Raw genomic sequence first — 17,787 nt, forward strand, 5'->3', positions numbered from 1 at the left:
TTTCCCTGATGATGAGTGATGTTGAGCATTTTTTCATGTGTCAGTTGGCCATCTGGATGTCTTATCTGGAGAAGTACCTATTCATGTCTTTTGTCCATTTCTTCACTGGATTATTTGTTTTTTAGGTGTTAAGTTGGTAAGTTCTTTATAGATTGTGGATACTAACCCTTTATCAGATATGTGGTTTGCAAATATCTTCTCCCATTCCATTGGTTACCTTTTAGTTTTGCTGATTATTTCCTTCACTGTGCAGAAAGAAGCTTTTTATTTTGATGATGTCCCAATAGTTCATTTTTACTTTTGTTTCCCTTGCCTCTGGAGACGTGTTGAGTAAGAAGTTGCTGTGGCCAAGGTCAAAGAGGTTTTTGCCTGCTTTCTCAAGGATTTTGATGGCTTCCTGTCTTACGTTTAGGTCTTTCATCCATTTTGAGTTTATTTTTGTGTATAGTGTAAGAAAGTGGTCCAGGTTCATTTCTCTGCATGTCGCTGTCCATTTTTCCCAGCATCACTTGCTGAAGAGACTGTCTTTATTCCATTGGATATTCTTTCCTGCTTCATCAAAGATTAGTTGGCCATAGGTTTGTGGGTCCATTTCTGGGTTCTCTATTCTGTCCCATTGATCTGAGTGTCTGTTCTTGTGCCAGTACCATGCTGTCGTGATTATTACAGCTTTGTAATACAGCTTGCAGTCCATAATTTTTGAATTTTTAAACCACCATTGCATTCTGAATCTAAGTCCTGCTTGGTTATGATATATTATCCTATTTGTATATTGGTAGATTTGTTTCACTAAAATTTTCTTAAGGCTCACTTTTTCAGCTTCCAGCTATTACTTTTAACTGAGGTTCTTAGAGCTGTAACAGTGCTTTTTCAGTTTAGGGATCAGCCAATTATTTGAGGGCAATTTGTATGCAAATGTTGCTTCCTCTTTTCACCTGCTCTGGCAGTCCTCACCTCTGTTTTTTTGTGAACAGATGATGTGTTGGCTATAGCCCTGCTTTTTGAAATTGATTATCATGTTTAAGCTATGTCCAAAACATGTCTCCTTCATGTACCACTGTCAAAAACATAGTACATGAGTGTTCAAAACAGCCTGATAAATGTCATTTTTGGCTGTTTATCAGAATTTTAAGTTACTTGTTTGGGCACCTTGGTGGCTCTGTCAGCTGAGTGTCCAATTTCAGCTCAGGTCCTGATCTCAGGTTCGTGAGTTCGAGCCCATGTTGGGAGCCTGGAGCCTGGAGCCTGCTTCAGGTTCCGTGTTTCCGTCTCTCTCTCTGTGCCTCTCCCCCTCTTGTGTGTGTGCTCTCTTTCTCTCTCTCAAAAATAAATATTTAACGTTAAAAACATTAAAAAATTACTTGACATTGAAGTTAAAATATTGGCCACATACCCATTATTGTCTTTTAAAAATGTGTTTGTCTGGAGGCACCTGAGTGGGTCAGTCAGTTAAGTGTCCAACTTTGGGTCGGGTCATGATCTCACAGCTCATGAGTTCAAGCCCCTTGTTGGGCTCTGTGCTGACAGCTTAGAGCCTGGAGCTTTGGGATTCTGTATTTCCCTCGCTCTCTGCCCCTCCCCTACTCGCACTCTGTCTCTGTCTCTCTTTCTCTCTCAAAAGTAAATACATTTTAAAAAAATTATTTAAAAAATATTTGTTTGGATTTTATTCAAATAAAACATTTTTTCTTAAATCCTATTATAGGTTAGCCTACCCAGATATTGTACTTGATTTTGGACTAACTTTGGTAATTGAGTCACATGGATTACTTTATACCAAGAAGCTAGAATTCCTTCCACATAGGACCATTTGAGAATTCTGTAGCCATCACTGCCACTTATGTAATTACTAAATAAAGGTAGAATACCCAACAGGTGTTAGAATATGGAACAAGCAAAAAGCAAAGTATTATTTGTAAGAAAATGTTTTAACTTTAGCCGTATTTTCTTCCTCTCTCCCTTCCTTCCCCTTCCTCCTTCCTTCTTGCCTTTCATCTTTCCTTTTTTTGAAACACCATTTATTGTTTATTCTGTATCAGATTTTGTTCTAAACGCTAAACATTTATTAGCTCATTTAAAACTTGCAGTGACTGTAAGGTGTGTACTATTTTATTCCCTTATAGTTACAGGTGGCTCAGAATTAGTCTTTTTTATATATGAGGTAGATGTTTTAAATTCTCAATTCTCCATTCCTGTCGCCACGAGTTCCTAACTTACCACTAAGCACGAAAGGTGATGCTTTGTATATGAAACATTTCTGAGACCCACAAAAACAAGAGGAATTGAGGGCATATTTAACAGCTCTTTTGGTTATGTCTGTCAGCTTTACTACTAGAATAAAACCAGATGACCAGTCATTTGGCAAAATCACTGGTATGGAAGCAAGTGCACCTTGTTGCACAAGCAAGAAGAGTAGACCAGGAGTAGAGTGTGGCCTTCTTCTTCTTATTTTTCAGTAGTATGAGTGCAAGTTAAATGCTGTCTAGATTTTAAAGTATATTAGGACCATATGGGCACATTTCTGTGTATTGTGTCCAGTCCTTCCTTAGAATACTGGGTGCATTTAAAGAATGTTTAAAAGTACATTTCTACTCATCATTCAGAATTTATTAGGACAGCATCAGTATCATTTTCAAAAATCACTTTTTGCTAGAGTTATCTCACTAGTTTGATGGAACATTTCAAATTGATTTGTTTAAAAATTTTTTAAAAAGTTTATTTTTGAGAGAGAGAGACAGAGAGAGAGGGAGACACAATATGAAGTAGGCTCCAGGCTCCGAGCTGTCAGCACAGAGCCCGACATGGGGCTTGCACTCGTGAACTGGGAGATCATGACCTGAGCTGAAGCTGGGCGCTTAACTGACTGAGCCACCCAGGCGCCCCTCAAATTCATTGGTTAAAATTTCTTGTAGCAACCATGTACCTTACTTTGGTGTATTATGAAGATAATATAAAGGTAAAGTGATTTGGAAATTTTGAAGGGAATCTTTTTTTCTTTTAAACTATGTAATTGGAAGTTTCTTAGGCAGTTTTAGTAGTGGTTAAGGGTGTAGGCCCTAGAATCACACTGCCTGTTTCCATCCTGCTTACACCACTTAATAGTACTGTGAACTTGGGCAAGTTACTTTTCTGTGCCTCAGTCTTTTCTTCTGTAAATTGGGATAATATAGAACCTCCTTCCTAGGATTGCTGTGATGGTTAAATGAACTAGTGCTTGTAAAGTGTTAAGAACAGTGCCTGGCCCAGGCTAGTGCTCAGTTAAGTGTTAGCTATTAAAGAAAACGTTCTGTTCCACTAAGATAAGTGTATGTTTACTATCTCAGTTACAAGGGGACCATGAAATGCCTAAAGTTGAGACCAGGACCCATAATTAAAGTAGACTGGGGGCGCCTGGGTGGCTCAGTCGGTTAAGCATCTGACTTTGGCTCAGGTCATGATCTTGCGGTCCGTGAGTTCAAGCCCCGCGTCGGGCTCTGTGCTGACAGTTCAGAGCCTGGAGCCTGCTTCGGATTCTGTGTCTCCCTCTCTCTCTGACCCTCCCCTGTTCATGCTGTCTCTCTCTGTCTCAAAAATAAATAAATGTTAAAAAAAAAAAATTAAGGTAGACTAGAAAAACCAGAGTCCTGATACTACTTATTGTAATTAAACTTTCAAGTTTCAATCTATGTGAATGATGTGTTTATATTAAATGTTCAAATGAGATAATTCTTTACTTGGTAGATAATATTTTTTTAGAAGAGTTATTCTGTTTTTTTAAGTTATATAATCCTCCTTTGAATAACTTTTAGAGCAATGATGATTTTTAGATTTAAATTTACTCTGAGCTTCTTTTGAAAAATGGCTAAGAGATGAGGTCTTCTGTGCCCTAATCAAAAAGGCAGAGCAGTGCAGTATTTTCTCTTTTTGCCATGATTGTCAGGAAAATTAATTACTGGCAATAATGGAAGAGGAAAGCCACAAACAATAGCTCAATTGTGTGTTTAAGAAGTATAAGGAGTTCAGTGTTACGTATGTGTAACATATGATGTCTGGAGAGGCAAGAAATGAGGGTAAGGTGTTTGGAGTTTACCCTCTGGAGATTAGTAAAGTTTAATTGAAGGATCTTAAGAAGAGATACGTTCTGAGTGGAGATTGAAGCATGATTAATGATTGAGGGGAGAGCCCAGTGAAGAGAAGGGTCAAAGGAGAAAGAAACAAGAACCAATGAAAGCATGGTCTAGTCCCGGGAGCTGTGAATTAGAAACACAGGTGTAGGGTCTTACTCTGGATAATGAAAGAGCTGATGAGCAGTGTTGAGAGCCAGGTGAAATTGCAGATGTATCTTTCCAGTGGCATTCACTCGCAGTTGTAACAGTGTAACAGTCCCTTCTAAGAGTGGAGAAGGCAGTCCTGGTATTGAGGAGTTGAGGATTGAGGTCTTAAGAGAACATGGTAGCTAGGCATTAAGTGGTTAATTCAGTAATTTGTCTATGTGGCAAATAGGCAAGTTAGACCGGGAGTGAATTATAAGCCTGAAGAATATGAGAGGAAAAGCACCCAGAATTTATAATGAGGTCTTAAGGAACACATGTAGTATGAGGGTGTGAGAGTGCTGGAAGGGCAGGATCCAGAGAGTGAGGGAGGCACTGTAGCAATATTTTGGTATGTGATGGCAGAGCTCAGGTTGTGGCAGGGTAGCAGGGAAGCTTGTTGGGGATGAGGAGATCGTAGAGCTGTGAGATTTCTAATCTTGTCCTCCTGGTGTTTGAAATCTACCAAGATGATGACAGAGGTTGAGTTTGAGATGTGGCTACAGATCCTTGTATAGGTTTAAGGCCAGGAGTCAAATTTCAGTGAAATTGGCAGAGTAGCTAGGAAGTCAGTTGAAGTTACAGTTAGTAATTAAAAAGGTGGATATTATCAGTTTCAAAATGGTGCACTTTTTTTTTTGCATGAGGGTAAAAGATTGATAGGTAGCAACGATTAATGAGCAATCTTTAGAATGTTTCTTTATTTTTGAGAGAGAGAGAGAGAGCGAGAGAGAGAGCAGGGGCAGAGAGAGAGGGAGATACAGAATCAAAGCCCGCTCCAGGCTCTGAGCTGTCAGCACAGAGCCCGAGGCAGGGCTTGAACTCATGGACCTCGAGATTATGACCTGAGCCGAAGTCGGATGCTTAACAAACTGAGCCACCCAGGCGCCTCTAACAATCTTTATTTTGACCTTTTAGCACTATTTTTCATTCTTTAAAGTCCTGCTGTATTGTTCCACTGTGCAGCATTAACCCTATTGGAATAGTACAGTTTCCAAATTTTACCTCCTGTTTACACTCATAGAATTAAAAGAAGCACTGTCGTCTCATTGCAGGCAGTGGGTGACCCAGATCTTCTAGGTTGAGAAAATAAAACCTAAAAGGAGAAAGAAGAGGACATCTTTTGTATAAAATGGCTTAATTCCTGTTCTCCCACACCTTAATAAACATTCGTTTAATGTGAATCAGAACTTATAGTACTTTCTTTTTTTAATTAAAATATTTTTTTAATGTTTATTTATTTTGAGAGAGCGAGCGAGAGTGGGGGAGGGACAGAGAGAGAGGGAGACAGAGGATCTGAAGTGGTCTCTGTGCTGACAGCAGAGAGCCTGATGCAGGTCTTGGACCATGAGCTCATGACCTGAATCGAAGTTGGACACTTGACCGACTGAACCACGCAGGCACCCCTGGAGCACTTTCTACTGGAGCATTTGCTTTGTATAAGGGAAAGTAGCTTTTATGATTTTGCTGTAAGAGTGGTGCAGTTAGCCTCTGTTGTCAGTGTAGTGTGATTGTGTACATGAATGTTCGACATCCCTCCTTTTGCACAGAGTGATTTTGGACGCAAAATAATTTTCACAGCACTAAAAGAGGCTGAGTTTGATATACAAAAGGAGTTACCATGATGACTATCTTCTCATGTCCTCAAAATGGTACTCCTGCCCCCTTCTCCACCCCCGTATTGTCCAGGATGTGTTGAGTTTTGTTGCTACTTTGGAAAATGCAGAGGGGAAGAGAAGCTAGATATTTTTGGAGGAGGAATAAAACTTATCTGAATATTCTTCAAATTATTTTTATTGTAGTCTTTCACACTTATTGTCCTTTAAATTTCTTAAAGCATATGTTGTTTTATAAGATATATATATGTACACTATATATTACACTTGGAGTATTATCTAGTTTAGTGGCTAAAAAAATAGAAAATCAGTGATTTCTTAGCAGCTAAAGGTTATTATTTTAAACTTTCATTCATTTAGTCAATTTATTGAGAATGTATTATGTCCCAAGCACTGTTGATTACTGTATGTTTTGTGTGACTTTCTAATACAGCTTTATACCGTCAGTTATTTTCAAAAGACATTTGGAAAACAAAAACTGTAAATATTGACTGATAGATTTACTGTTTCTGACATTCATCATTCCATCTGAAGATTTGAGTTTCTATTTAGTATCATTTTCATTTTGCTTGAAGAACTTTTTTCAATATTTCTTTTAGTATGCCTCTGCTGGCATTGAATTCTTCCAGATTTTTTGTCAGAAAATATCACTTTCACTTTAAAAAAAATTTTTTTTAATGTTTATGTTTTGAGAGAGAGAGAGGGAGAGAGACAACATGAATGGGGGAGGAGCAGAGAGAGGGGGAGACACAGAATCTGAAGCAGGCTCCAGGCTCTGAGCTGTCAGCACAGAGCCTGACTCAGGGCTTGAACTCATAGACTGTGAGATCATGACCTGAGCTAACTTTGTTTCTTTTTTTTTTTTTTTTTTTTTTTTTGATGTTTTTATTTATTTTTGAGACAGAGAGAGACAGAGCATGAGCAGGGAAGGGGCAGAGAGAGAGGGAGACACAGAATCTGAAGCAGGCTCCAGGGTCTGAGTTGTTGGCACTGAGCCTGATGCGGGGCTTGAACTCACGAGCTGTGAGATCATCACCTGAGCTGAAGTTGGACGCCCAACCGACTGAGCCACCCAGGTGTCCCGCTAACTTTGTTTCTGATGATGTCAGTGAATAGTTTTGTTTTTTGTTTTTTTTTTTGAGAGAAAATGCCAGCATGAGCGGGGAAGGGGCAGAGGGAGAGGGACAGAGAGAATCTTAAGCAGGCTCCACATCCAGCACAGGGGCTTGGTCTCACTACCATGAGATCATGACCTAAGCCAAAATGAAGAGTTGGATGCATAACTGACTGAGCCACCCAGGTACTACTGTCAGTGAATATTTTTAATATCTGTTCCCTTGTTTATGTTTTTTACTGTTTCCTCTGGTTCTATTAAGATTTTCTCTTTGGGGAACCTGGCTGGCTCAGTAGGTGGAGCATGTGACTCTTGATCTCAGGGTTGTAAGTTCACGCTCCACATTGGGTATGGAGATTACTTAAAAATAAAATCTTAAAGAAAAAAAAGATTTTCTCTTTATCACTGGTTTTGAGTGACTGATATGATATGCCTTGGTATGGTTTTCTTTGTATTCATCTTACCTAGGATTTGTTTAGCTCCCTGGATCGATACAGATTTTACCAAATATGAAAAGTTTTCAGTCTTTATTTCTCCAAGTGACTTTTCTTCCCCTTCCTTCTGGGACACCAATTGTACATATGCTAGCATGCTAGATACTGTTCTACAGCTCACTGAAGCTCTGGTTGTTTTTTTCCCTTCCCAACTATTTTCCTTCCACTGTCCTCCATTTTCACTGATTGCTGATGCTATGTCTTCAAGACAGTGGATCTTTTCTTCTACAAATAAGCCCATTCATTTAATTTTTCATTTCAGATAGTGTATTTTTTTTTTTTTTTTGCTTTAGAATTCCTATTTGGTTTATTTTTGTATTTTTATTGATTTTTTATTATACTCATTTTCCTTGAAATCTTTTAGCATATTTATAATATCATTTTAAAGGTCTTTGTCTGCCAATTCTATCTTTTGTAGCATTTCTGAGACTCTATTAACTGATTTTTCTCCCAGTTATGTTTGTGTCTTTTTTGTGTAGCGATTTTTGACTGCATGCTATGAATGTTATGTTGTTGAATGTGTGTGTGTTTATTAAAATTTTCCTTTGAAATGTGTTGAGTTTTATTTTAGCAAACAGTTCAGTTACTTGTGGATCAGCTTGGTCATTTCGGTATTCATTTTTAAGCTTTATTTGCATCCGTGTAGGGTAGTCTTTACTTTTGAGCTAATTTAACACTCCTAGTAAGGCATGGCCTTTCTGAATTCTCCACTGAAAGTCCTGGATGTTCAGTGAGGCTACTTTGAACTCCCTTCTCTCCCAGCCCTATGTGAAGTCTGGGACTTGTTCAGCTTCCAGCTCCCTGGCACTTGTTCTTCACCTGGCCTCGTGAAGTCTCCTCCTAGACACGGACAGCTTGCTGTTTGACCAGACTCAAAGAGACACTGTGCAGATTTCTAGAGTTCTCTATCTGCATACTTCTCTCCTTGGGGGATCTCCCCTCACAAATTCCAGCTTCCTCAGTCTCCCCAAACTCTGATCTCTGTCTCCTCAACTCAGTGAGAATGCCATATTTCACTTGTATTTCTCTTCCTTATCTCATAGTCTATATAGTATATGTGTATGGTGTGTGTGTGTGTGTGTGTGTGTGTGTGTGTGTGTGTAGTATTGTATGTTTGTGGTATATATTACATTGTAGAGTATATAGTATATGTATCGTACCTTTAGACAAAAATCTGGGGTGGCCTTAGGGCTCACTTCATGTGTTTTTCTTCTCTCAGGGGTCACTGTCTTTCCCTGCCTGCTGCATGGTATCTGAAAATAGTTGTATCATGTAATTGTATGTGTTATGCAGACGTTTACAGGAGGAGGGCAAGTCCATCGTGGCTGGAAGCAGAAGTCCCTGCTAATATAGTTGTGATTCTAATTTATTCTTACTTAAGTGGGTGCTTGGTTAGTGGAAATCCCATCCAGCTGACTATGCAGGGGGTTATATAGGGCCATGCCTCTGAGGTTTGGGGCTCGATATTGACTCACCCGGTATAGAATGTCGAGTAAGCACAGACTAGGCCGCCTTGATGGACAGCAAGATTACTAGCAAGATGTAGCAGTTTTAGAGATTACTCTTTCATTAATTTAGGGCTACTGAAGTTTTACAAAATGCTACATTTTTGTTATATCCTCTTGAATCAGATCCCATTCTTATAAACCATGTTTTCCTGACGTGCATAGATTTGGCCATATTGTTAATTACTATATCCTTTTCCAATTTCAGGAGCAGCATTTCTTGCTATTACAACCATCTATGCTGAAAGTGGGTCGGGTTTTGTAGTACCAAGTGCTTCTGCCAAAGCGGGTGTGGAGGCCATGAACAAGTGAGTACTCCTATGTTAATCCCATCACTGAAGATAAACAGTGTACTTTGGTAGTTCTTGGAGCTAAATTTCTTCATTCTAGTCTCCATCCAGAGAAAAGTAAACAAAGATTAATTTGGATTTACTTGAAAACATACTTTCTGTTTCTTGGATGAGTCTTATTTGTCAAGGTCAGCACTGTCTGATAGAACTTTCTGCGGCAATGGAAGCGTTTTATAACTCGGCACTATCCAACAGCCACATATGAACATTTGAATTGTGGCTACAGTGACTAAGAACCTAAATTTTATTTAATTTTAATTACTTTAAAATGAAAATTAAGATTAGATAGCTACATATAGCTAGTGGCTATCATATTAGATAGCACAGGAGTACAGCCTTTTTGTTCTCCCATATACCTTTATCTTTAGTCTATTTCTGATCTCTATTAAACACACCTTCATCCTTTTATTGTACCTGCTGTGTGAGATTCATAGGACTAACATAAACCAGTCACCACTGCCAGATCTTGTGGCCTTTTCTCAGCAGCATATGATAGCTCTTTGAATCTGTTCCCCATCAACCTTTGCCACTGTTTTTGTGGTAATGTCAGTTGTCATCATGGCTTACTGTAATATCCCTCTAATGTGTTACTCTGCTACCAGTCTTTTCCCTCTTTATTTTTTATGCATATTCCCACCAGAATCATCTCTCTAAAAATACAGGTATGCCTATGATACTCCCTAGCTAAAATCTTAGATCATTTTTCCATGACTCTTTAGAATAAAAGCCAAAACTCATTATGGCATTCTAAATAAACTGGTCCCTGACCTTTGTTTATTCACTGATTAATTGGATAAATATTTATTTTGTGCCTTTTGTGTGCCTGACACTATGCTGGGTACCAGGGATACGATACGATAGTGATAGAATAGTCCTCACCCCCACCTGAGTATATAGTCTTATGCCATTTTTCTTGTGTCTTAATTTCCATTGAACTGTTCTGTATTTCCTTAAATATGCCATGCATTTTTATCTCTCTGTGCTTGGGCTATGCTGCTGTTGGAATTTGCTGTGATATTTTCCCTACTTTCAAGGCTGTCATCATATCACTTCCTCTGTGATGTTTTCTCTCATTTCTTTAGAACAGAATGAATTATTCTCTACTCTCTGCACCCTTAAAACTTTATTTTAGTCTAGTGAGAAGACTAACACACCAATAAATAAATGCCACCCATTGTTATAGATTCTAAAATGAAGGTAGTGTACCAGTGAGGGGCACAGGGAAGGACACGCAAGACTATTTTTAACATCCTGTCCAAGCTGTCTGACTTCCCCACTAGAATGTGAGTTCTGTGAGGGAGAAGCCTTATTCATCTCCATATACTTATTTCTTGGCAAGGTCTGATGTGTAGCTCTTGCTCCTTGCTGGCTGAACTGCACAATTATTCTCTTTCCCAAGTAGTCTCAAAATTCTTTTTAACGTTTAAATCAATAACATATATTTATTTGAGATACAAAGACATATTACTATACTTATAAGTCGAGTCTCAGTGTGAATAGAGATAATTACCTTTTTTTTAAGGTCAGATGGTATTAGAAATAAGGAATTAGAACTTGACTATTTTGGCATCATTTGTACAGTATCACTATTTGTCTTGGGTGCCTGGGTGGCTCAGTCGGTTAAGTGTCCAACTTCTCTTGATTTCGTTCGGCTCAGGTCATGAACTCATTCAGGAGATGGAGCCCTCCATCGGGCTCCGTGCTGAGCATGGAGCCTGCTTAAGATTCTCTCTCTGTCCCTCTCTCTGTGCCCCCCACCCCCATCACGTGTGCGTGCTCTCTCAAAAAATATTTTTGTCTTGTTAGGACCTTTGATCTTGTTAGAAGTTTCAGTTTCATGTCCTTTAAGGTCTATGATTCTGTGCTGCTTGTTCTTTTGTTTTGTTTTGTTTTGTTTTATTACTGCATAGTATATTGCATGAAATAGATACTCAGTAAATGTGTACTTCCTCTCCAGCCTGCATTCCCATCAGTTCTTTTCTCATACTTTATGGTACATGGTCCTACTGAGTAAGGCCTTATAAGTCCCCAAATACTGCATGTTGTTTGTGCCTTTGTCCTTCACTCATTCTGGCCCATATGCCTGGGCTATCTTTTGTTTTCCATCCTATGCTCTGGTATCTCCCATCCTGTTTTCCTCCCCCTTGCCTCTCACCATAAACTCCTACTCCTTTAAGTGTTAACTCAAATATCACCTCCTCCAGGAAGCCTTCCTTCTCACTCTCAGTAGACTCAAGTACTTCTTCCTTTAAGCAGTCATGGCACACCTTACATAGTTCCCAGAAGAGTAACTACTTTGTGATATAACTGAGCTGGCTTCTTTTGAGAGAATAAGACTGCTGTCTTGAGAGCAGAGACTGCCTTTCTTTGAGGGTAAGCAATACTTATAAAGTGTTAGCAGCTCACAGTAAGTACACGATAAACATCTGTTGATTTAACAACAATAATGGCTAACATATAATGAGTATATTGTGCTTAGCATCTTGTCACGCAAAATGAGCTAATGAGGTGGATTTCTTATCATGTTATCAGAATATAAACTAGTTTAATGAGAGTTAGGACTGGAAAAAGTGTATCTGTTGCACCTCTCAGCAGAGATCGGATGGCTTTTCCTCTAGGCATGTTTCCTTAATAGGTTGCTCAGTTTTTCACAGGAAGCCATAAACTCTGCTTGGCTCGGTAATTCTGTTAGGACATGAAGTTACTACTTTCCTAGCAATTTGGAGCAGATGCACTACAAGTACGTGCCAAGGGTAGGTATGGTCATGAATTCTGTCAAAGGTATCACTCAGGGAAGCAATCTTTATGTATGATTTACCCCAAAGAGATGCAATCCACCCATTCTCTAAAATGCACCCATGGATTAAGACAGATTAACAGACTGTGTTTGGAGCACCTGCCCTCCCACCCCCACCCCAATAGAATGAATTTTGCTGAACTGCTGTTTGTGGTTTTTTTTTTTTTTTTAATGTTTATTTATTCATTTTGAGAGACAGAGAGAACACACATAGGAGGGGCAGAGACAGGCAGAGACAGAATCCTAAGCAGGCTCCATATGCTATCAACCCAGAACCTGTCTCAGGGCTCAATCTCATGAATGGAACCATGAAATCATGACCTGAGCCAAAATCAAGAGTGAGAGGCTTAACCAACTGAGCCACCCAGGCACCCTCTGATTTGGCCTTTGAATTGATCTTGTTGGGTCATGTTAATTGATTTCTTGTAGTTCCATAAGACTTATCTCTTTGTATCTATTGCAAATATGCAGTATTGTATTATTACATTACACAATTTTCATTTTAGAAGTCTTCTTGAAAGAAGTGTTTTTCTGATCTTTTTTTTTTTTTTTTTTTTTTTAAATCAGGAACAGTTGTGCTTTTCCTGAGATATTAGCTTGCTTTTTCCTTATGGGCACTGCAAAGTGTGTAACTGATTAGGTTTCATTTTTGCATAGTGTCATGGAAAGAATGGATGCAAATTTGTGACCCACGTATTGTGATTATATGGAATGCCATAGAACATTTAGGTATTAGCTCCATTCTTGGTTCCTTTGTGTTTCCTTATCCTTTTTTTATCTTCGTTCTTTCTTTCCTGCCTTCCTTCTTCAATTTCTTTCCTTCAAATGATTTTATCTTCCTTATTTGCATTATTTATATATTTTTCAATGGTTACCCTAAGTCATTTTTTAAAACTAGATTAAGTATATATAGACACAAATGTACATATGAATATAAATTCCTAAAATGAGACAATAAAAGTTAAGACCTATCAAGTAGGGTTTTAAAACAGATTGCTTCAAGTTTCCATGTTTTCTATTATTGTTATATTTTGTGTCATACCATTTAGTAAGATTTTGTTAGGTTCCTATTTCCTTTTGAGTGCAGTTCAACAATTATATTAAAGCCTCATTAAACATGGATATAGATAGTATTTTATATCTTTGTAATTCATCTCTTACTTAAAAGCACTTGTGATGCTGTAAACATTGTAATCCAATGGCCTATATATAAGTCAAGCTATTTTGGACTTTGTACATGTAGGACTGAACTCCAGAAGATGTGGGGGAGGGCATGCTTCTCTCACTCTTCATGCTAAATTGTGATACTTACTCTAATAATGTATTTTGATATTGGACTTGGTTTGGCAGTGTAAATGGTGGGTGGTAGAGCATAGTGATTATGGAAGGACACTAAAATGTAAATGTGGTAGGGTCCCCTCCCTAAGGAAAGAAAAGAAAAAAGAAAAAAACCTCAAGGCAATCTGTATACGCATGTATACGTATGCATGACAACATCCTTCATGACCTTGTAACATGGGACACTTAATCAGACTACATGTTTGTATGTTACCATATGTGGGAGACAAAGAAGTAAAAAATATGTAAAAAACTATGCCACGTGGTGTTCGGGGCTCAGTTCTTCAGAAATGAACCCAACTGAGCAATGCTGGCACAAATAAAGTTGCTTCCTGGAAAGAAAAGCCTTGGCGTCAGGACTCTGTGTGAGAATCCTGCTACATAAATAGTAGATATTAAAACAGAGTGATTAAAGGTACAAATTCTGGAGCTAGACCACTTAAAGTTGATTTACTGGCTGTGTGACCCAGAGCAAGTGATTTAACCTCTCTGTGCCTCAGTTTCCTTGTCTATAATATGGGGAATAATAATAGTACGTACTTCGGGGTTGTAGTCCCTGGCATGTAGTGAGCATGCAGTGAGTCTTGGTTGTTAGCATTTTTAGCATATAGTGTAATATTTCAGAATCTATGTTTTTTAATTTTTAGGTCTCTTGCAGCTGAATGGGGTAGATATGGACTACGATTCAATGTGATTCAACCGGGGCCTATAAAAACAAAAGTAAGGTTTAGTTTGCCTAGTAGCTCATTGTGAATGATTAAGGAATGAAATATTGATAGAAATATTCTGATTGTTGTGTGCAGGACTTGTCAGAGATGTCTGAGCTTGGGGCCCTAGTGGTAGAGAAGAGGGTTTTGCCATTATCCACTATAAGTAAGGAGGTGGACAGGAATACAGCAGCTATATAATTTCTTGATAAGATCTATTTCAGTGTCGTAATCTGGGATCTTTTGTGCCATCAGTTTTGGTATTTTGTCTGATTTGCTTCAGTGATCTGTTATTACCTTATATTTCTTAATCTTCACCGTATTTTAAGGATTCTTTCTTTGATTGACATCCTTTTTTTTTTAGTTCCTGGAAATGGAAGTATATTTTTATTTTAAGAGATGTTCTAGAAGGTTCTCTGCTCTTGCGATAGGTAGCATTTTCTTTGCTCACGTCTCTGCCTTTCACTTTCAGACACTCAATTATGCATGCCATTTGACTCCCATATCTCTGATTACAAATCTTTCTGATGGCGTGCATTTCACCTATAATTAATAATCATTACAGATACTGACTGCAACTTATAATGATCACTAGTGCTGTTACGGTTGCTGCTCAGAATGTCCACAGGTTCTGTGTTCTCTCACACTGCCCCAGATAACTTCCCTCTCACTTTCTGTTTTCATGTGAAGCAAGAATTTACAACACTAACTGGCATATAGCTCTGAAGGCCTCAGTGAAGTGTGATCACTTGTTCTAGTTGTATCAATAAATACTTTAGAAAATAATGCTAGGGAGCATTTGGATTGTAGGTAGTTCTGGGTATTAAATATCAACGAGGAAATGGCTGTATTAGTTTCCTTAGCAGCTTGAAGGGGGGGGAAATGGAAAGGAGAACTACCTGAGTGACTGAAACTTGACTATCTTATTTGACACTTCAATAGTAAAGAGTCTAATACAATTAATGGAAAAATAACTCAAAAGCATGTATTAACACACGTGATTCAGGGCAGCACTGTGCTGAGCGCTATACGAAGAAAACCCTGGAGTCACAGAGCTTCTTTTTAAGCCCTCACTAACTAGGAAAGATCACCTGCATTTTATTTACTTATTTAACATATATTGAGTGTCTGCTGTATGCAAAGGTGCTGAGAAAATACAAAAACATTTGTGACAGAGTCCTTGCTGTCAAGGAGCTTACAATGTAGCAATAGAGGTATAGGTCCTTGTGATCAAGGAGCTTGCAGCATAGCAGTAGAGGTATAAATTGTACACAGATAACACGCATGTAGCTTTAAAGAGTTTAAAAGAAAATTGAAGTCTAGAAACTCTGAAGCAAGCACTGGTAGAGCCAGGTAGCCCGTTGCTACCCTTTGTCTCCACCGGTTGATTTGTGCGCAGGGAGAGCTGGAGGACCCCCCAAGGGGCCTCCTGAGGGCTTGCTCTGTCTCATACCTGTTTATTGAAGACAGCTGTCATCTCGGCTCCCAGGCATTGATACAGAGAAACCCAGTCTTTTGTGTATTTATTTTTTGATCCGCGCACATACGTACTTCATCTTGGTCCGCACCTTCATATCATTAACAGAAGGCAGACATTGTTTGGCAAATTTAGTTTTTTGGTTTTTTTTTCCTTTTAAGACCTACTTGAATTTAGTATTCCTCCCTACTTGTTTTCCTCCTTTCCAATTATTTTGAGAAGAAAGGAGGAGAAAAGGAATTTCCCCTGAAAGGTTTCCTACTTGAGGTACTTTTGTGATTTCTAAATCAAATGACAATATCACTACTATGTCCTGCACACTGGGCTTGTAGGTATTTCCGAGTACTTTCATACACCTTTTCTCCTTGGATGCTTATAACAGTCTTGTGAGGTGGCTAATGACAGGTATCCTTATTTTATGGATGAAGAAAACAAAGGTAAAAAGGTCATAATTTCTGGTAATTTTTTTTTTTTTAATTTTTTTTTTTCAACGTTTTTTATTTTTATTTTTGGGACAGAGAGAGACAGAGCATGAACGGGGGAGGGGCAGAGAGAGAGGGAGACACAGAATCAGAAACAGGCTCCAGGCTCCGAGCCATCAGCCCAGAGCCTGACGCGGGGCTCGAACTCACGGACCGCGAGATCGTGACCTGGCTGAAGTCGGACGCTTAACCGACTGCGCCACCCAGGCGCCCCTCTGGTAATTTTTTTTATGTCAGTACAAGATAAAATGTCCTGCTTTGAGCTAAAATGAATATGGAAGAATTTGGCAATCTCCTCTGTTGTTTACAAGGCCTAAGGTATGAACAGGCTGCCATAGTAATATTCCATTTCTTACAAACTTGTTTCTTAGATAGGAAAGGAGTGCGTTAACAAAAAAACGCGACCTAACTATTTTCTTAATATCTAAGGGTGCCTTTAGCCGTCTTGACCCAACTGGAGAATTTGAGAAAGAAATGATTGACAGAATCCCCTGTGGTCGGCTGGGAACTACAGAAGAACTTGCAAATCTTGCTGCTTTTCTTTGTAGTGACTATGCTTCTTGGATTAATGGGGCAGTAAGCATTGTTTCTCTTAACTTTTGGGGGATGTGGATTTGGGGTGGAAAGGCATGTTGTGGAACCAGTCCTGACAATATTGAATATAAATATGATTTAAAATATTTATTTAGCTGCAAACAATATAAAATGTTAATGTAGATTGTTTAGCCTATGGAATTTTTTCATGGATAAATTAATTTTATTAAATGCAAATTATCTTGGAAGACATGCCTTTAAGATGATTTTTAATATCGGGTAGAATTTGAAATTGTGGAGATGGGGGGGGAAAAAGGATTCTAAAATGAGTTAATCAGATTAGGTTTAATCATCACTTTTGTCTTCAGAATTTGGGCTTTGATTGAAAGTGCCGAGGAGATGTTCCATCCAATCAAGATGAGAGAATGTCTAATGGTTCAGAACCATTTTAAAAGGCGTTAGTTTCAGAATTTTTGCTTTTTTTTTTTTTTTCCTTCAGGTCATTAGATTTGATGGTGGAGAGGAAGCATTTATTTCAGGGGAATTCAACAGTCTGAGGAAGGTAATGCCGTTTTGTGAATATAATATAATATTAGCAGCTAAGATACTAAGCTTTAAAAATATGCAAGAACCACATTAAGTTGGCTTTCTGTTTGTGTTAGGTCACTAAGGAGCAGTGGGACACAATAGAAGGACTCATCAGGAAGACAAAAGGCTCCTGAGATCACTCTGGCCTTCATCTTGGTTACAGTGGAAATGATACAGTCTATGATCTTTTGAATATTTTCAAGTCTAATAAATTGTTAACGAACAAACACGGACTGGGTGTGTATCGTGCTGGGCCAGCTCTAGGTATACATTTTATATTTAAATATCTGTAAGATGGGAAATTATCCCTTCAAAAGTTTTTTTAAAAATAAAAAAGGCTAGTGAGTAAAGGCTTTGGTGGAGGTAAAATGCTTGGAAATGCAGAGAAGGAAACAGATATTATAACTTGAAAAAGTCAGGAGAATCCTAACGGTCAAAGTAGCATTTGAGTTACATATTAAACCATGCCTATGGGGATGGGGCCTAAAAAAACCAA

At 38.5% G+C, this 17,787-nt stretch overlaps 1 protein-coding gene across 1 annotated transcript in view; it reads left to right on the forward strand.

The window, feature by feature from the left end:
- Positions 1 to 17,518, forward strand: part of DECR1 (2,4-dienoyl-CoA reductase 1) — a 40,133-nt gene extending 22,615 nt beyond the window's left edge. The window contains exons 6-10 of the mRNA XM_007084328.3: positions 9,227 to 9,326; positions 14,151 to 14,223; positions 16,599 to 16,745; positions 17,203 to 17,265; positions 17,366 to 17,518. Coding sequence (XP_007084390.2) covers positions 9,227 to 9,326; positions 14,151 to 14,223; positions 16,599 to 16,745; positions 17,203 to 17,265; positions 17,366 to 17,425 — 443 coding nt within the window. The 3' untranslated portion in view covers positions 17,426 to 17,518. The remainder of the gene's footprint in view (positions 1 to 9,226; positions 9,327 to 14,150; positions 14,224 to 16,598; positions 16,746 to 17,202; positions 17,266 to 17,365) is intronic.
- Positions 17,519 to 17,787: the final 269 nt, after the last annotated feature.

This window comes from Panthera tigris, chromosome F2, assembly GCF_018350195.1.
Source record: "Panthera tigris isolate Pti1 chromosome F2, P.tigris_Pti1_mat1.1, whole genome shotgun sequence".
Classification (NCBI taxonomy): domain Eukaryota; kingdom Metazoa; phylum Chordata; class Mammalia; order Carnivora; family Felidae; genus Panthera; species Panthera tigris.